The sequence below is a fragment of the Adiantum capillus-veneris genome, chromosome 13, assembly GCF_014529385.1.
Source record: "Adiantum capillus-veneris isolate H3 chromosome 13, ASM1452938v2, whole genome shotgun sequence".
NCBI lineage: Eukaryota > Viridiplantae > Streptophyta > Polypodiopsida > Polypodiales > Pteridaceae > Adiantum > Adiantum capillus-veneris.
In genome coordinates, this window is record NC_140943.1 from 98414139 (window position 1) to 98432218 (window position 18080).

Below are 18080 nucleotides of genomic sequence, written 5' to 3' on the forward strand. Positions count from 1 at the left end.
ATTCCCCTTTGAAACGGAGAGATTTCACAAGAGAAAACTCTTTGTCTTTTCAATCCTTCGCGATGGAACTGTGCGTACTTGTGAGGGATTAGCAATTAGCTAATTCGGTTCCTGTATAGAAGGCTCTTGCCGCCTTGGCAAAGGCGCATAAAACCCCATAATTGTACATGGTCATCTGAGAAGCCCAACTAGTGGGGCATTACCATATGTGCAAAGGGGAGAGAGAGATCCACGAGAGAAAATGATCGCGCTATATAGAGCAAGGGAGAAGGCAAACTTTCCATTAAAGCTGTGATCACCTGCACCCACTACTCACACATACACTATAGTCACTTATGAGCCAAAAATTAGCCCCCTCTCTCAAAACAGGTGCCCCCCTCTTCTTGCAGACTTGGCAAGTGCATCTGGAGCCGCCATGTGTCCCTTATGCCTCTTTTGAGTTATTTTTCTAGTACCCGCCGACTTATAAGTGTAGAGTGTAACAAACTGCTGACGTGTCAAAGCCCTGAAGAAGGAAGCCAACTTGCCGATGTCGGCCGAGGGACCTAAACCCTAAGAAGAACAAGTAACAGAAGAAGAAGTCCTACCAACTTATGGGGACCCCGTTCGATGGGGCCCCAAGTGACAAAGGATTAAAATAAACACACACACACACACACACACACACAAACTGATGACGTGGCAGATTTCCAAAAATTGCACTAACATGATGACGTGGCAAGCTGTACGGATTTTCGTGTTTTTCGTTGGCTGATGACGTGGCAAGCTATACGGATTTCCGTGATTTACGCTGGCAGCTTTTTGGCTTTGCTTTTGGACCAGATGCTTTTGAGTTTGAAGGCTTTTTACTGTAAACTGCTTTTGGGGCCTAGGGCCTTTAAATATGAGGTTAGGGCTCATTCTCTAGCATGCTTCCTGGAGAAGGTGCAGAATCTGGAGTACCGGCTTGTACTGAGTTGATGCAATATAAAGAAATACCAAAAGGGACGCCAAGGTTTGGGGCCAATACTCTCACTGTTGGAATTCCGCCACTCCGTGTCGCGTGTCGTCTCTCTCTTTCAGTTCAGTTGTTATTGAAGTGTTAAAAGTCTATTCAATCTGTTCTTTTCTATTGGCACGTGGTGTCCGTCTTGTGACATAGCGAGGGGCCTAAATGACTTTGAACTGAGCCTAGATACCCTTTTACAGATCGGATTCCAATGCCGATTGGCCCGACAATCTCGTGGCGACCTGCCCTTCCCGACTGCGGGTGAAACTCTCGGCTGTCGGCCGTTTTACAGTGGCCACACAATGTCTAGCCATTTGTGACTTCAAAAATAGGGATTCAAAAATTAAATAAAAATCAAGGGAAAGAAACCAACAAATAAGGTTAGTGGTTGCGACAGCCTAGTGACATACCCCCCTCTTGAAATCGCCAACATGCTCGATTGCATGCCAAATATACATGCCATAGATTATTTAGTGTGATTAGCACCCTTTTATCATCACATGTATCCGCACGAAAGGTCATGAAACATAGATATAAATGACTTAATGAGACTTCCATTTTTTTGTCATTTCATCTACGATAGAAGTGAGCATAACACTTTTAGCGCTTGCAGAGCAATGTCCACTTCTATTGCACTGAATCCGCTAGCTCCAGCATTACCCCTTCTTTGAGCACGTTGAGTTGGGGCATATGTAGGCTGTAACCCAAAGGCCTCAAGGTAAAGCTGCAATACATTCGACGACACTAACAATTCACACTCTTCCACCCACTTTGCATCCACAAGTGGATGTAATGGAATTTGCCTATTTAACTTGAGAGTAGCGGAAATTAATGAGAATACTTTTGAGATATTACTTTGTGAGCATCGCGGGTGAACATAATTGAACATAACAACATAGTCATAGCCATTAGTTAACTTGGCATGAACAATACTTTTGCAAAAGAGAGAATTTAGAGAACATGACAACAGTGAGGACCAGATTAGGCATTTGTATTATGATTTCTCCCATTAAGAGAGACTTGTTACAATACAATCTTTGTGTTCCTTGTGACCTAGGTGATGCAATGAAGACGGAAAGCTTCATGCATCACAAACATAACATAAACTTTGAAGAAAGCTTTAACTATCCCGAGCCTCAGTCCCAAGACCTAAAACACCTTCGAAGGTGGAGAGGGCTAGCAGGGAATGAAAGTAGGGAAGAGGAAGAAGAAACATTTCATAGGAGAAAGAATTAGTTCCTCACTTATCATAACTCTTCTTGCTAGCATACATAATAGCATAGTAATCAAGATGGAGAAGATGGCAAGCTTAAGCATTGAAGCATAGCTCTTGGTTGGATTTGCACTCCATAGCCAAGAGTGTTGGTGAAGGCTCTCAATCTCTACTTCCTTGGTGAAGGAGAGGGAGCTCTTGCACTTTGCACATTGCATAATGAGAGTGTGTGGGAGAGTATACCCCCTAACAACCCCCTAGCTTGCTTTGGTCGAACCCCCCTTTTAGCTCATGCTTGAAGCTCATTGGACCCCTCCAAGCCTAGCCAATCCCAAGCAGGAGGCATTACAAGCAACAAGGGTAGCCTTGGGACAAGTGTCCCCCTTTCCCCTTTGAGAGAGAAGACTTGATAAATGAAAAATAAATTAATTAAATCTCCTAATTTATCATTGGACCTTTCGGTGTCCAACCAATAGGCTTTAGACACACCATGAGGGTAACATGAAGAGGAACTTGACAAGTGTCCCTTTTTCTTTCTTTGTACCATGCATGCCTTGTGTGAGTGTGTGGGTGTTCTCTCTCATCCCCCCTCTTGTAGGGCTCGCCCCCTCCTTGTAGGGATTGAATTTGGACTTTTTGACACCTCAAGCCCCTCATGCATAGGCCCAGTTCCCACCACAAGCTTGGCCCTTAAACACTTTAAGCTTGGGCTGGGTTCTCACCTCAAGTGCAACCACCTAGAATCTCAAGCATGACAAGCACCTCAAGCATCTCAATCATCAAGCACCTCAAGCATCTCAAGCACCTCAATCATCAAGCACCTTAAGCTTAGGCCGGGTTCCCACCTCAAGCTCAGCCCTAGCTTACCTAAGTTCAAAGGACTTTTACACACATTATTGGAGGTCTTCAATGAAGCTAACCCTAAGGTCTTATGCTCCATTGGTTAGCCTTGCTCTTTGATAGACCATCTCTCATTTGGGCCCCTACAACCATTCCTTGCCCTTCATCTTCTTTAACCTTGCCTTTTCAAATCATAAAAGTATCCAATCCAACAATTCACGACGATGACGATCAGCAACCCTTTTCTGCTTTGCCTGAGTCTTCTCCAAGGCAAGCTTGATTTTCTTATACATTTCATCCATGTTCTCTACATATCGATCTGCCTCAAAAATTTTGTCATTTGTGTGCGAAATGGGAGGAACCTTTTTGCCACCCCCAACAATCTCAAAAGGTGCCTTGCCTGTTGACGAATGCACCGTATTGTTGTACGCATACTCACATGGGTAGAGCCAGTTTCCACTTCCCATTATTATCTGACACATAACACTTGCCCTTATTATTTGACACATAACACTTCAATAGATCTAAGACATTAGGATTAGCCTCTTCTGACTGTCCATCAGTTTGTGGCCATCAGTTTGTGGATGAAATGAGGGTGAAAACTTGAGCGTAGTGCCCATGTTTTCAAACAAGCCTCTCGAAAACAAGCTCGTCATACGAGTAACACGATCACTGACAATAGACTGTGGTATACCATGGTGCTTGAAAACATTGTACATAAATAACCTGCTTGCTGAACTTGCAAATAATGGTCCATATACCATCATTCCCTATCGGCGTTCTTGGAAGATCCGAGATAAAATCCATAGGCAGTGGCTATAATAACCGTGGTGCCTTTTGCCTGTCAAACTTGACCTTTTGGCAAATCACGCATGCTCGCACAAAGGCATCCAGATCTCTCCTCAAAGTAGGTCAATAAAAGAATGTCTCGACCGCTTTTACTGTCGCATCTATGCCACGATGCCCTGCATACAGTGGGACATGGCTTTCTATCATAACCTTATGTCGTAATGGCCTAGTAACACATAGTCTATCATGCATCATCATAAAACCATCCTTGAGGAGGTAGTGCTCATGGAGTTGCCCATCTTGCAATTGTTCCAAAGATCCTTGCAAAATCTTCATCAGTAGCATATTGTTCCTTCATGTCATCAAGCTCATGATGATAAGGAATGACGCAGCTGAAATTTGTGGCTTTCTAGATAATGCATCAGCCACAACATTCTTCTTGCCTTCCACATGCAAAATCTGAAAGTGAAACATAGAAAGAATGTTTGCCCATCGCATATGCTTTTCGGATAACTTTGACTGTGTCACGAAGTATCGCAAGGTCTGATGATTTGTCTGGGCAACAAAATCAGCACCTAAGAGGTAGTGCTTCCAACTAGAAAGTGCATGAATCACAGCCAGTAGCTCTTTCTCATAGATTTGCATGGTCTTTTCTGGCCCTTGCAAGATTCTGCTCTCGTAAGCTACTACCCGACCATATTGGATTAACACTGCCCCAATACTATTGCCACACGCATCACGCTGGACCACAAATGACTTCCTGAGGTCTGGTAAGACAATTACTGGATCCCAAGTCATCTTTGCCTTTAAGAGATTAAAAGATAAAATCTCTTTTTGTGTCCACTTGAACGTGACCTCTTTCTTGCACTGCTCCGATGCTACTGCCACACGCGTCACACTAGACCACAAATGACTTCCTGAGATTTGGCAAAACAATTACTGGATTTGAAGTCAACTTTTCTTTTAAGAGACTAAAAGCTGAAATCTCTTTTTGGGTCCATCTGAAAGTGACCTCTTTCTTTTGCAAAGCATGAAGAGGTGATGCGATCTCTGCAAAATTCCTGATAAACCTTCTATAGTAGGAACACAATCCCAAGAAGCTTCTGACATCGTGCACACTCTTCAAGTCTGGCCATGTCTTAATAGCTTCGGTTTTTGCGAGATCCATTCTAACACCACCCTTTGAGACTATGTGGCCAAGAAAGTGGATCTCTTCGAGGAAGAATTCACTTTTCTTAGTATTCACAGGTAGCCTGACTGCGCAGCTCTTCGAACACAATGGTCAAGTGACGCCTATGCTCCTCTTCATTCTTCGAATAGACTATCATGTCATCGAAGAGCGTCCCAAGAAACTGTTGATGCGACTGAAAATCCGGTCCATCATTATGTTGAACGTGGCAGGAGCATTTGTTAGCCCAAACGGAATCACTAGGAACTCATAAAGACCAAATGTCGTTCTAAACGCAGTCTTGTGCACATCCTCTGACCTTATACGAATCTGATGGTACCAATTCTTATGGTCTATCCTACTAAAAATTGGAGCACCCTCTAAACGATCGAGAATATCATCAATCCTAGGAATAGGAAACCTATTCTTGATGGTATTCTTATTCAACGCACGGTAATCAATACACATGCGCCATGAGCCATCCTTTTTTTGTACTAAGAGCACTGGGGAGCAAAAGGGTGAAGAACTAGACTGAATCAGCCCCTTCTATCACAAATGGGTGACATGGCATGGCATGGCCGTGGACATGGGGGCAACAGAGCAGAGCACACACACACCCTCTCCCTGGCAAGCTGGTCCCAAAAAATCCGCAGGCTGGCTGATGTGTCAACTGTATGGCATTTCCGCGTTTTGCGGCGAGAAATCAGGCTGATGTGGCAGATGCGTACGGCAGGCTGTACGGACAGTTCTCTATGCAAAAGAGGCTGCTTTTTCTTCTACGCAATGGCTGAAAATTCCTAAGCAAAAAGAGCTTTATTTTGAGTTGCTTTACCAAGCAAGCCTTGTTAGATGAATGGCTTTATTTTTAATGCTTTCTATGGGCAGATTTTGGGGCTCTGCTTTTAGCATCCCTTGTAAACCTTTATAAGTGTGGCTTGGGCTCCCACTTCTCAGAGCATCTACACGCAGAGTCTGAAATTGAGACCCCTCCCACTCCTTGTTCTTTGAGTTGCAGATTAATATAAAAAGAAATACCGAAAGGGGCGCAAGTCTTTGGGGCCAATATCTCTAGGCACGGAACTCCTCCGGGCCGTGTTAAATCAAGTGTGAATTGTGAACTGTTTTCAAGTGAATTCATGTCCTATCGCGGTAGAATCTTGACTTGGAGTGTCCAAGTTTGTTACAGTGGTATCAGAGCGCCACCGATTTGTCTTCTACCGGGAAATTTGATCCGTTTTACGCGGCACTTATGGATTCAAGCAAAAGACAATCAACTTCCTCTGCATCCGGAGATGCGAAAAGAGATCACGAAGAAGATTCACACAAGGAGTACGGCCCCTCTCGGCCTACTCAGGCGGAGCTTGAAGAGATGGAACATCGGAGATTGGTTGATGATGCGACAAAGTTGATGATGAATTTTGCAAAGGACCCTAAACTTGCAAAATTTTTCATCCAGACCTCCTTCGACGAGGTGCACTCACAGTGGCGGCAAACCACAGAGCCACTCCTCAAACTGGCACTCAAACAACCTCCTACTCCGAGGAGGTTTACAAAGCAAGAATTAGAAAAGGTGGTTGATGCATGGATTAGCCAGCTTTTTGACACGCAGAACAAAACCAAAAAGCACGACAAAAAGCAGAAGAAAGGCACTGACTTCCCGGGTTATTTGGGTCGTCAATCTACTTTTGCCTCGACAAGAAAGCAGAAGAAGCATGTGCGATTTGGAGGAGTACCCACTTCTTCTTCTTATTCTTCTTCTTCTTCTTCTAACAGTCCTACTCTTCTGCCTCGAGCGAAGAAGACAGAAAAGGAAAAAAACAAAGCAAAAAGCAACACTTCGGAAAGAGCAACAAAAAGGCAAAGAAGTCTAAATCTCGCCCAGTTTCGGACAGTTCTACAAAGGACTCGTCTTTGGATCCGACGACAGCAGTTTTATGCAAGGAAGAAGAATTTTTATAAGTCAACTAGTATGACTTTTTGGAGGATAAAAGCAAGAAAGTCTGAGAATTTAAAGAAGGTGGACAGTCAATTAAATTTGACACGTTTTCTGGATTTCGAGATGCTTCGAAGGCTTTGGCCTTCATACAGCAATTTGACATAGCTTTCTCTGGAGGACATTACTCAGAGCACTCCAAGATTGGGAGGGCTACCTCTTACTTCAAGGGAAATGCTCGAACTTGGTGGTCCACTCTTCTATTGAACAAGAAAGCACCACTTAAATGGCTGAAATTTAAAAGGCTTTTTATTTCTTCATGGCTGACTCGAGAGTATGAGCGCGACATACGAACTGCCTGGAACCATCTTCGGATAACCAAGAAAGATAAATTAGACGCATATTGCAAGAGATTCTGGAGCTCTTTTCTACTAGCTTCTTCATTTAAGAAGATCTCGTTTAAAGAACAGATTGAGCGGTTTACCTTGGGACTTCCTACAAAGATCCGATATCAATGCTTAGAACAAAAGTCAGATTCTATTCAAGAGCTGATGAGTCATACGAAACGGGGCTTTTCCATTCATTCAGGCGATTTGACTTACCCACAGATGAGATCATGACGTAGAGAACCGAACAGACTTCTAAAATGAAAGGAAAGAAGAAGCGCACCCCAGAAAAGAAAGAAAAGGATGCACGACCCCGGCTCACTCTTCGAGAGAGGATCAGCTACATCAAAGAGGGGAAGTGTTTTGAATGCGGGAAACAGGACACATCTACGCGAAATGCCCTAAAATGGCACCAAAAGAACAAGATGAAGAAAGGCCAGAGAGTTCGAAAGCAGCTGAGGAACGTGGCAGAAAAGGCAGATGAAAGCAGAACTGGTCCCGAACCGAATCAAATGGATGAAGGAGCCAAGGCCAACTTCTTTTCACTTGAATCGGCAGCTTGATTTGGAATTACACCCAACAGGCTCAGGCCACAGGCAGAGGTAGTTCTAGCGGCACCCGGACGGGCTATTGCCATTACAGCGATCATTGGCAAACTTCGTTTGCAATGTCAGGGGTGTTTAGGGCACGAGGATTTCTACGTAATTCCCTTGGGAGGTTGTGACGTACTACTCGAAATCCCTTCGTACCACAAGAACAATGCTGTGGTTGACTACCGAGCCGAGAAAGCGACTTTGAGAAATGAAGGGCACAGAGATTGTACTTGATGAAATTCAGTTTCTTCACTCGATTTTTTGGAGAGAACTGAATGATGATTGAAGGTCGAACATGTTTTGACCTGAATGAAGAACGCCACGATTTTTCTCCACACTCATGCCAATTGCTTTTTAGAGGGCCTGCCAAGTGAGTTGCCACCAGCTCGTCCTCAAGATCATATCATTGATCTGATACCTGGAAATACATCACCGAACCGCAACCTTACCGTGTGAGCCGAGCCTAGAGATACACTTTTTTGGGACACATTGTCTCAGCATTAGGAGTGCAAATGGATCCGGCCAAGATAGAGACTATCCGTGATTGGCCCGACTTGACGAATGTCCGTGAAGTTAGAAGCATCTTTGGCTTATTTTCTTACTACCGGCGGTTCATCAGAAAGTTTGCAGAGTTTGCTTACCCCTTTGCATTTGTTAACATAGAGAGGAGTCCTTTTTTCGTGGGAACCCACAGAGGTGACTGCCTTTCAGAAATTGAAACAGAATTTGACTACAAGAACAGTTTTGACTTTGCCGGATTTGCAGAAGTCATTTGAAGTATATTGTGATGCTTGTGGTCGTAGTTTGGGTGCGGTCTTAATGCAAGAAGGCCATGTCATTGCCTATGAGAGCCGATTGTTTTCAAGGCCAATTAGACAGCATAGATTTATGAGAAAGAGCTTTTGGCAGTTATCCATGCTCTTACTCAGTGGCGACATTACCTACTCGGAGCGGATTTTCCGCTCTCCACAGATCATCAGAGTTTACCGCTACTTCTTGTCACAGAAGTAGCTATCAAAAAAGCAGATGCGGTGGGCAAACATCTTGTCACAGTTCCACTTCTAGATTGTCCATGTGCAAGGACAGAAGAATTTGGTGGCAGACGCTTTGTCCCTGAGCCGTTAGTTCTTGATATTTCCGTGATACATCATAGGAGCTTCGAGGATATGGTCGATTAGTATGCCACAGATACAGATTTTGTAGATATTTTCACTCAGATACAGAATGGGGATATAGTAGCGGGATATTTCATTCGAAATGGCTACTTGATGAAGAAAACAATGTTGTGCATTACACAGCCGTTGAGGGAAAAGGTTCTAACCGAATGCCACTGTCCACCTTTTACGGGTCAACGTGGCATTGTTACCACCTTGAAAGGTGTGGAGAGATACTTTTGTTTGGCCGAGAAGGACGTGGACAATTTTGTACGCAGTTGCTTGGTATGCCAGAAGGTCAACTTTTGACAGGCATAAAGCACCAGAATTGTTACAGCCTTTACCCATACCCATCCGCCCATCGAAAAGTAGTGCAATAGATTTCATTTTTGATCTCCTGAAAACACAGCATGGGCACGATTGTTTATTGCCCAGATCTTCAGATTACATGGCATGCGTGAGACGATTGTCTCCGACAAAGACCCCAGATTCACGAGTTTGTTTTGGAAGGCTATTTGGGAGAACATTGGCACGAGGTTGCAGTTCTCGTCATCGTTCCACCCAGAGACTGACAGGCAATCAGTGATTGCTAGTTCAGTGGTACTGGATTTGTTGAAGTCGTCTTCTTTGAATCTGAAGATTTCATGGAAAAAGGTTTTAACCTTTGGGGGAATATGCCTACAGAAACGCGAGGCTAGGCGTGCACCTGTAAGACCGAGCGTCCCATACCACCCTGCCTCACCTCCTCGAGGTGACCTTGCGCACTCCTAGCCTCGCGGGCTAACCACTAGCACTCTGCCAATGGGGGTCGATAACTGCAAATGAAGCCTTGGCCTCCCTTTTATAATAATGGCCGGCCACATTGGCCGGGTTCACACTACGTCCGCCCGGACACTGGACGCCCATCCCGATGGCGTCTGGGCCAGATCCCCTCTCCTATGAGTGGGACATAACAATCGGATTACTAAAACAGAGGTTCATAGACCTGTTTCTCACTGACAACTAAAACAAATATGCATTCATGAGAAACTAATCAATCGCCTTACTGCTTGGTTTAGTAGACATGCACGCTTTCAGGGTTGCGTGAGCCTCTTTAGACTTTGTAAGAGAATGATGTTTGAGGTGAGCTTCTTCACACTTTAAAAGAGAGTACGACAAGCTTTGAGGATCTGAAGACTCGTAGCAGAGACATTAGCAGACATTTAGGATAAGCTTCTTCACACTTTGTCGGCTGAGTTTCATTAGCTTGCAAACATCTTAAACAGGACACCATGATAATGGGAAAAGGACTTTCCACAAACATGGAGAAAGGGTATCTTTTTGATGAAGAGTAACAGATTCTTCCATTTTGCAGTAAAGGCCGCATTTGTTTGGGTTCTTTCCCCGCAAAATTCCTGAATTTTCTTAGAGAGAGAGTGTGTTCTGTGCAAGGTGGCACTGTGTTTTCCTTGTTCTCCCTAACCTCATAGATGAGATGTAGTTTCTTGGCATTTTGTACTTAACTAATGGAGAATTAATTTGTCGACATTTTTGATGTGATCACAAAGCTGAATAGCGACACGCAAGAGCAAGCTCGCCAGTTTTGCTTTCATCTGCAGATTTCGGAACTTTCACGACATATTACACATTAGACAAAAGATACCACTAGCAGATAAATGTTTTCATCGATACCGTTACAATCCAGAAAGGAGGATGTGATTCAATTCATTGGCTTAATGAATACTGTTGCTTCATTTTGTCCGTATCAATGCCAAACCAAATTACCTCAGTTAGCATCATGATTGCTTGTGATGAGCTTGCTGGGTCAAGCGGCAGTATGTTATATGCAGCATATACTTCCTGTTTGGCAGCTAGCTCCCCACCTGATTCTAATATCTATTTCATTTGCAAACATCAGTGATTATTTTGACCTCACAAACCAGGCAAAAACTAGAAAACAGAAGAAATTGTACTCACCTCAGCAGGTATGTCACAGGATCCACTTAAACTTAATGCTTCCAAAACTTCAAACAATACGGAGTGATACATCTTGCGAAGTTGTACACTGCAGAAAAAATATATAGACAAGACACATTCATACTACTAAGTTGCCAGCCAATCTGGAGCTATGAAGCTGTTGCCCTACCGATCAGAGCCTCCATTGGAATTCCTCTCCAAGGTATCTGCATAAATCAGTAGATTCTGATAGTAGTTATGCAATTCCTTGATGTCATTTGCAGAATTTCCTCCACTTATCTGCATTTCATTCTAAGAATGGTCATAATAAGTAAACAATAGGCAGCAATTAGGCTGCTTATATCATGATTAGTTATAAATTCATGTCAGCCCAAGAACACAAATAAGAACAAGAGGACTTTGCACCTTCTCCAAGAAGCATGCCAGAGAATGAGCCCTAGCCTCATATTTAAAGGCCCTAGGCCCCAAAAGCAGTTTTACATGAAAAGCCTTCAAACTCAAAAGCCTCTGGTTCAAAAGCAATGACAAAAAGCTGCTAGCGTAATTTACAGAAATCCGTACAGCTGCCGCGTCAGCACTCAGCGCAAAAGGCGAAAATCCGTACAGCCTGCCACGTCAACATTGTCATCGTAATTTTTGAAAACTTCCACGTCATCAGCTGCTATGCGGGTCCTGCTTTATTTTAATCCTTTGTCACTTGGGGGCCCATCAGACGGGGTCCCCATAAGTTGGTAGGATTTCTTATGTTACTTGTTCTTCTTAGCGTTTAGGCCCCTCGATAGCATCTGTAAGTTGGCTCCATTCTTCAGGGCTTTGACACGTTAGCAGTTTGTGATAGTCAACGCAAAAAGCGGCTTCCGTACGCTCTACCACGTCAGCAACTGTCAACGGATTTTCCGGCGCGAATTCCGGAACCTGCCTTATTGCCACGTCAACATTTCTGCCGCCTTTTTCCGGGATTGCCTGCCAAAGAGAGTGTGTATCTGCTATGTCAACATGCCACGTCACCAATTTGTGACATACCCCCCTCTTGAAAGCATTGTAATCGCCCTCAATTACGCCTACAAAACAGACAGAGGCCATGAACCGTCTTTGCAGACACTACTGTTAGTATTGACGCACTAGGAACACACATCTAGCATATTTACCAATCGACAGTCACATCACACGACATCACACGACATCACAGGACATCACTTGACATCACATGACAAATCACATTCAAAAGTTCATTCGGATCTCAGACCATGATTAATCGGCAACATATTTAGAAATCGCATATAGATCCACTCAGGACCTCATAGATGCCCGGTTAACTAATCCTTATTGCAATCACGTCTATCAAGATCTTTCAGACCGAAATGCTATAGTCATTTCATCTATCATCTCCTGCACTTAGACAAGTCAAGAACAAATCAATATCATATTATCGGGGTATCCCACTTCATAAAGTCATACTGCAAAATACTGTCAGCTCACAGTATCCCTGAAACTCAAAAGATACATCAATGACTTTAGTATCAAAAATCGGGGAAATCTGTTGACAAAGGAGTGGAGAGACTCCTCGCTTGTGCATACCCGCTACACCAAATTCCACCCAGCTGAGTTCGGGGCTCAATTTGGAATAGACTATGCTAAACTAAATGCTTCAAGGTAAAGGTTCACAATCTGAGGAGTATCTGCCAGGTCCTCCTGCTCCATCCACTTCGCATCCAATGCGGGATAGCTCTTGAATTTGAGCAAGAACCGCCTTATCATTTTACCTTTTACCTTTCTATCTTTATGTGCCAAAATCTGTTCTGGAACGAGTACCTCCTCGTTTTCCTCCACTTCGGGTTGCTCATCTGGCTCCCCATCATCGGGCACATCGCCTTTAAAAGGCTTCAAAAGACTCACATGGAAAGCATTGTGAATCCTCCAAGTATCAGGCAACTTCAATCTAAAGGAGACATCATTTATCTTTTCGGAAATCTGGAAAGGTCCATAGCATCTCATGCTAATCTTTGGAAAAAGCCGCTCCTTTTCCTTTTTCGTTCTCAGGTGTGCCTTCTCACAACGTAAGAGCACCCAATCGTTCTCCTTTAATTTCAAATCGCGACGATGTCGATCTGCTGCCTTTTTTCTGTCTTTCCGGAGATTTCTCCAAAGCCTTCCGGACCAAGTCCAAGTCCCTCGTGAACTGGTCAACTTCAAAAGAAAATCTTATTTTTCGTGCTTAGAAAGGGTGGAACCTTTGTAGCACCTTCAATAATCTCAAATGGTGCCTTCCCCATCAAAGATTTGATCGTGTTATTGTAGGCATACTCCAGCAAAGTTATAAAAAAAACCTTTCCCATGTAGTCTTCTGATCCAACAAAGATCCAATACGACTAAATTTGCAATCTCAGATTGCTCATCTGTCTGCGGGTGGAAAGATGATGAGAACTGCAACCACGTGCCAATGTTCTCCCAAATAGCCTTCCAAAACAAACTCGGGGAATCTGGAGTCTCTATCGGAGACAATTGTCTCAGGCATGCCATGTAATCTGAAGATCTGGGCCACAAACAGTCTCGCTAAGTGATCCGGCTTTACTGTTTTCTTCATTGGAATGAAATGAGCTTGCTTGCTAAATCTGTCAATAACAGTCCACATACCATCGTGCCCACTCTGTGTTCTCGGGAGATCAAAAATGAAATCCATTGCAATACTTTCCCAGGGGCGGGTGGGTATAGGTAAAGGCTGTAACAATCCATGTGCTTTATGCCTGTCAAACCTCACCTTCTAGCATACCAAGCAACTGCGTACAAAATCATCCACGTCCTTCTTGAGTTCGGCCAAAAGAAGTATCTCTCCACACCTTTCAAGATGGTAGCAATGCTGCGGTGACCCGTAAATGGTGGACAGTGGCATTCAGTTAATACCTTTTCCCTCAACGGTTGTGTAACGCACAACATCGTTTTCTTCATCAAGTAGCCATCCCAAATGGAATATCCCGCTACTACCTCCCCATTCCGTATCTGAGTGAAAATATTTGCAAAATTTGTATCTGTGGCATACTGATCAACCATATCCTCGAAGCTCCTATGATGTATCGTGGAAATAGCCAGAACCAACGGCTTCCGGGACAAAGTATCCGCCACCAAGTTCTTTCGTCCCTACACATGGACAATCTAGAAGTGAAACTATGACAAGATGTTTGCCCACTGCATTTGCTTTTTTGATAACGGTTTCTATGACAAGAAGTAGCGTAAACTCTAGTGATCTGTAAGGACCGTAAAATCGGCTCCGAGTAGGTAATGTCGCCACTGGGTAAGAGCATGGATAACCGCCAAAAGCTCTTTCTCATATATTTGTGCTGTCAATTCCGGCCTTGAGAACAATCGGCTCTCGTAGGCAATGATATGCCTCCTTGCATTAAGACCGCACTCGGACTACGACCACAAGCATCACAATATACTTCAAATGACTTCTGCAAATCCGGCAAAGTCAAAATTGGTCCTGTAGTCAATTTCTCTTTCAATGTCTGAAAGGCAATCACCTCTGTGGGTCCCCACGAGAAAGGGACTCCTTTCTGTGTCAACATATGCAAGGGGAAGCAACCTCTGCAAACTTTCTAATGAACCGCCGCTAGTAAGAACATAAGCCCAAGAAGCTTCTAACTTCATGGACATTCTTCAAATCGGGTCACGGATAGTCTCTATCTTGGCCGGGTCCATCGCACTCCTACTGCTGAGACGATGTGTCCCAAGAAGTGTATCTCTGGTAGGAAAAATTCACTCTTCTTTGCATTGATCGCCAACTTGTGTCCCGCAATGCCTGAAAGACCCGTAGCAGATGTTCTCTATGCTCTGCCTCATCCTTGGAGAAGACAATAATGTCATCAAAGAAAGTTCCCACAAAAGATCTTTACTCTCTGAAAATCCTGTCCATCATTCGGTTAAAGGTCGTTGGAGCATTGGTAAGCCCAAAAGGCATCACCAAAAACTCGAATAAACCGAAGGTCATCCGAAAAGTTGTCTTATAGACATCTCCCAACGCGATTCGGATTTGATGATATCCGCTCTTTAAATTGATTCTGCTTAAACAAGAGGATCCCTGTATAGTCGGTCAAGAATATCATCGATCCTCGGAATCGGAAATCTATTCTTGATGGTGATTTTATTGAGAACTCTATAATCAATGTACATTCTCTAAGATCCGTCTTTCTTCAAAACCAACAACACCGGAGAGCAATAAGGTGAAGTACTCGGCTAGATAAGACCCTTTTCCAAGAGGTCTTTCACTTGGTTCATAATCTCTTCATTCTGGGCTAGGCTCACATGGTAAGGTGGCCGGTCTGGTGGTGTGCTTCCAGGTATCAGATCAATGGTATGATCCTCAAAACGAGCTGGTGGCAACTCGCCTGGCAGGCCCACAGAAAAGCAATCGGTATGAGTGTGGAGAAAATCTTGGCGTTCTTTTTCTAGGTCAAAACATATTCGATCTTTAATCATCATTCAGTTCTCTCCAAAAAATCGAGAAAAGAAGCTAAATTTCATTAAGTACAATCTTTGTGCTCTTCATTTGTCAAAGTCACTTTCTCAGCCCGAGAGTCAACCACGGCATTGTTCGTATGGAACCAAGGGATTTCGAGGAGGACATCACAACCTCCCAAGGGCATTACGTAGAAGTCCTTGTGCCTAAACACCCCTTACATTGCAAACGAAGTTTGCCAATGATCGGTGTAATGGCATCATCCCGTCCGGGTGCCGCTAGAACTACCTCTGCTTGTGGCCTCAGCCTGTCGGGCGTAATCCCAAATTGAGGTGCCAATTCAAGTGGAAAGAAGTTGGCCTTGGCTCCTCCATCAAAGAAAATGAGGACTTCCTGTTCTTTCACTTTGCCCTAGGTGCAGCAAAGTTTGTACTTTCGTTCATCTAATTCGGTTCGAGCCCCACGCAATGTGGTACAAGTTATGTTTTCATCTGCCTTTTCTACCACATTCCTTTGCTGCTCTAGAATTCTCTGGCCTGTCTGCAGGCTGTTCTTGTTGTGCCTTTTTGGGACACTTTGCGGAGATGTGCCCATGTTCCACATATCCAAAACACTTCCCCTCTTTGAGATAGATAACCCCTTTCTCTAAGAGTCTATCGGGGACGTGTATCATTCTTTTCTTTGTTCTGGGAACTCTTTCTCTTTCTACTTTCATTGTGAAAGGTTTGTTGGGTTCTCTGAGTCAAGATCTCAACTGTGGGGTAAGTCAAAGTTCCGGACTGTATCGCAAAAACCCCGTTTCACACGACCCATCAATTCTTCAAAAGAATGCACCTTCTGTTCCAAGCAGTAGTCTCCGATCTCTGTAGGAAGTCCGCAGCAAAACCGCTCAATCTGTTCCTTAAACAAGACCTTCAAGAGGCTGGTAGAAAAGAGTTCCAAAATCTCTTGCAATAAGCGTCCAAAGAATCTCCCTTGGTCATCCGAAGATGATTCCAAGCAGTTCATATATCTCTTTCGTACTCCCGAGTCAACCAAGAAGAAATAAAAATCTTTTCAACCATTTAACCGGAGCTTCCTTTCTCAGTAGAAGAGTGAACCACCATGTTCGAGCATCTCGGAAAGAATTCAAATCGAGTGTCCACCTTCCTTATATTATTTTACTTTCTTGCTTTTAACTTCGAGGAAGTCATATTGGTTGGCTTTATAAAAATGTTTCTTCTTTGCATAAAACATGTGATCGTCGGAGTCCGAAGTATCTAAGGATGAGTCCTCGGTAGAACTGTCAGAAACCGGGCGAAATCTAGGCTTCTTTGCTTTTTCTTGCCCTTTCTGAAGCTTTGCTTTTTTTTGCTTCGCTTGTCCATGTCTTTCAGCGAGTACAGGTTCTGTTTTTCTGCACTCGTTTGTCTTTTTGGCTTTATTCCCTACCTGAGAGGAGAAGCAATGGCCACACACCGTCTCGAGTAAATCTTATCAATCTGGTAATTCTTCAGGTGTATCACCAATCTCGGGTCCTTGGAGTACTTAAACAATCTGTTCACACATATGCCAATCTACAGTTGATGTTTGTACTCCTTTTTTTGGCAAACTTGTCCGAAAAAAAAATTTGTCGAAATCTTCATTCTTTTCTTCGATACCAGCACCCGATCTTCAACTTTCCTTTGCCTTCCCACTGAGAGATGTCATCTCTGTCAGATTCTTCACCAAAACCCATGTGTAATTTGGGATTTTTAATAGCTTTATGCCCTGTAAGACAGAGCGATGAAGACGGGAGCCCGCCCAATGCGCGATGTATGAAGGGTGGGAGTGGCTAATAAGTCAAGGGTCGGGACATGCAGATTCTATCCCAAAAGCTGTGTGAGCTGTAAAAAGGATCGCATCCTCCGTAGAAGAAGAATCTTTTTGCACTCTGATACCACTATAACAAGCTTGGACACTCCAAGTCAAGATTCTACCGCGACACAGCAGAGACTCACTTCCAAACAGTTCACAGTTCACAATTGATTCGACACACGCCGGCGGAGTTCTGTGCCTAGAGATATTGGCCCCAAAGACTTGCATCCCTTTCGGCATACCAATCTGTGTTCAAAGTACAAGAGAGTGGGAGGGTTCTCACTCTCAGACTCTGCGTCCAGATGCTCTACAGAGTGGGAGCCCTGCCCGCTTATTTATAAGTTTACAAGGGATGCTAAAAGCAGAGTCCCAAAAGCTGCCATATTTTAAAATAGGTTTTTAAAAATACAGCAAAGCCCGAAAGCTGCCAAAAATTTGCATAGGGCTCAGCCTTGATTTTTTCCGTACAATCTGCCGTACAGTCAGCGCAAAAAGCGGCTTCCGTACGCTCTGCCACGTCAACAACTGTCAACAGATTTTCTGGCGCAAAATCCAAAACTTGCCGTACTGCCACGTCAGCATTTCTGCCGCTTTTTCCGGGATTGCCTACCAGACAGAGTGTGTATCTGTTGTGTCACCATGCCACATCACCAGTTTATGGCATGTGTGGGCTCTCTCTCTCTCTAGCATTCTACCGTGCGGAGAAGCAGAGCAGAGTTCCCAGACCTTGTACTTTGTGAAAGCAATATAACGCAATACCAAAAGGGAGTT

At 43.9% G+C, this 18080-nt stretch overlaps 1 protein-coding gene across 2 annotated transcripts in view; it reads right to left on the reverse strand.

Moving 5' to 3' along the window:
- LOC147444499 (callose synthase 3-like) overlaps nt 1-18080 on the reverse strand; it is a 283316-nt gene that overhangs the window by 244726 nt on the left and 20510 nt on the right. The window contains exons 3-5 of one of the 2 annotated variants that reach the window (XM_086527094.1): nt 11190-11299; nt 11021-11108; nt 10829-10939 (exon numbers count right to left, since the gene is read on the reverse strand). In XM_086527094.1, coding sequence (XP_086383220.1) covers nt 10829-10939; nt 11021-11108; nt 11190-11299 — 309 coding nt within the window. The remainder of the gene's footprint in view (nt 1-10828; nt 10940-11020; nt 11109-11189; nt 11300-18080) is intronic. The other variant, XM_086527095.1, reaches the window with a different exon arrangement.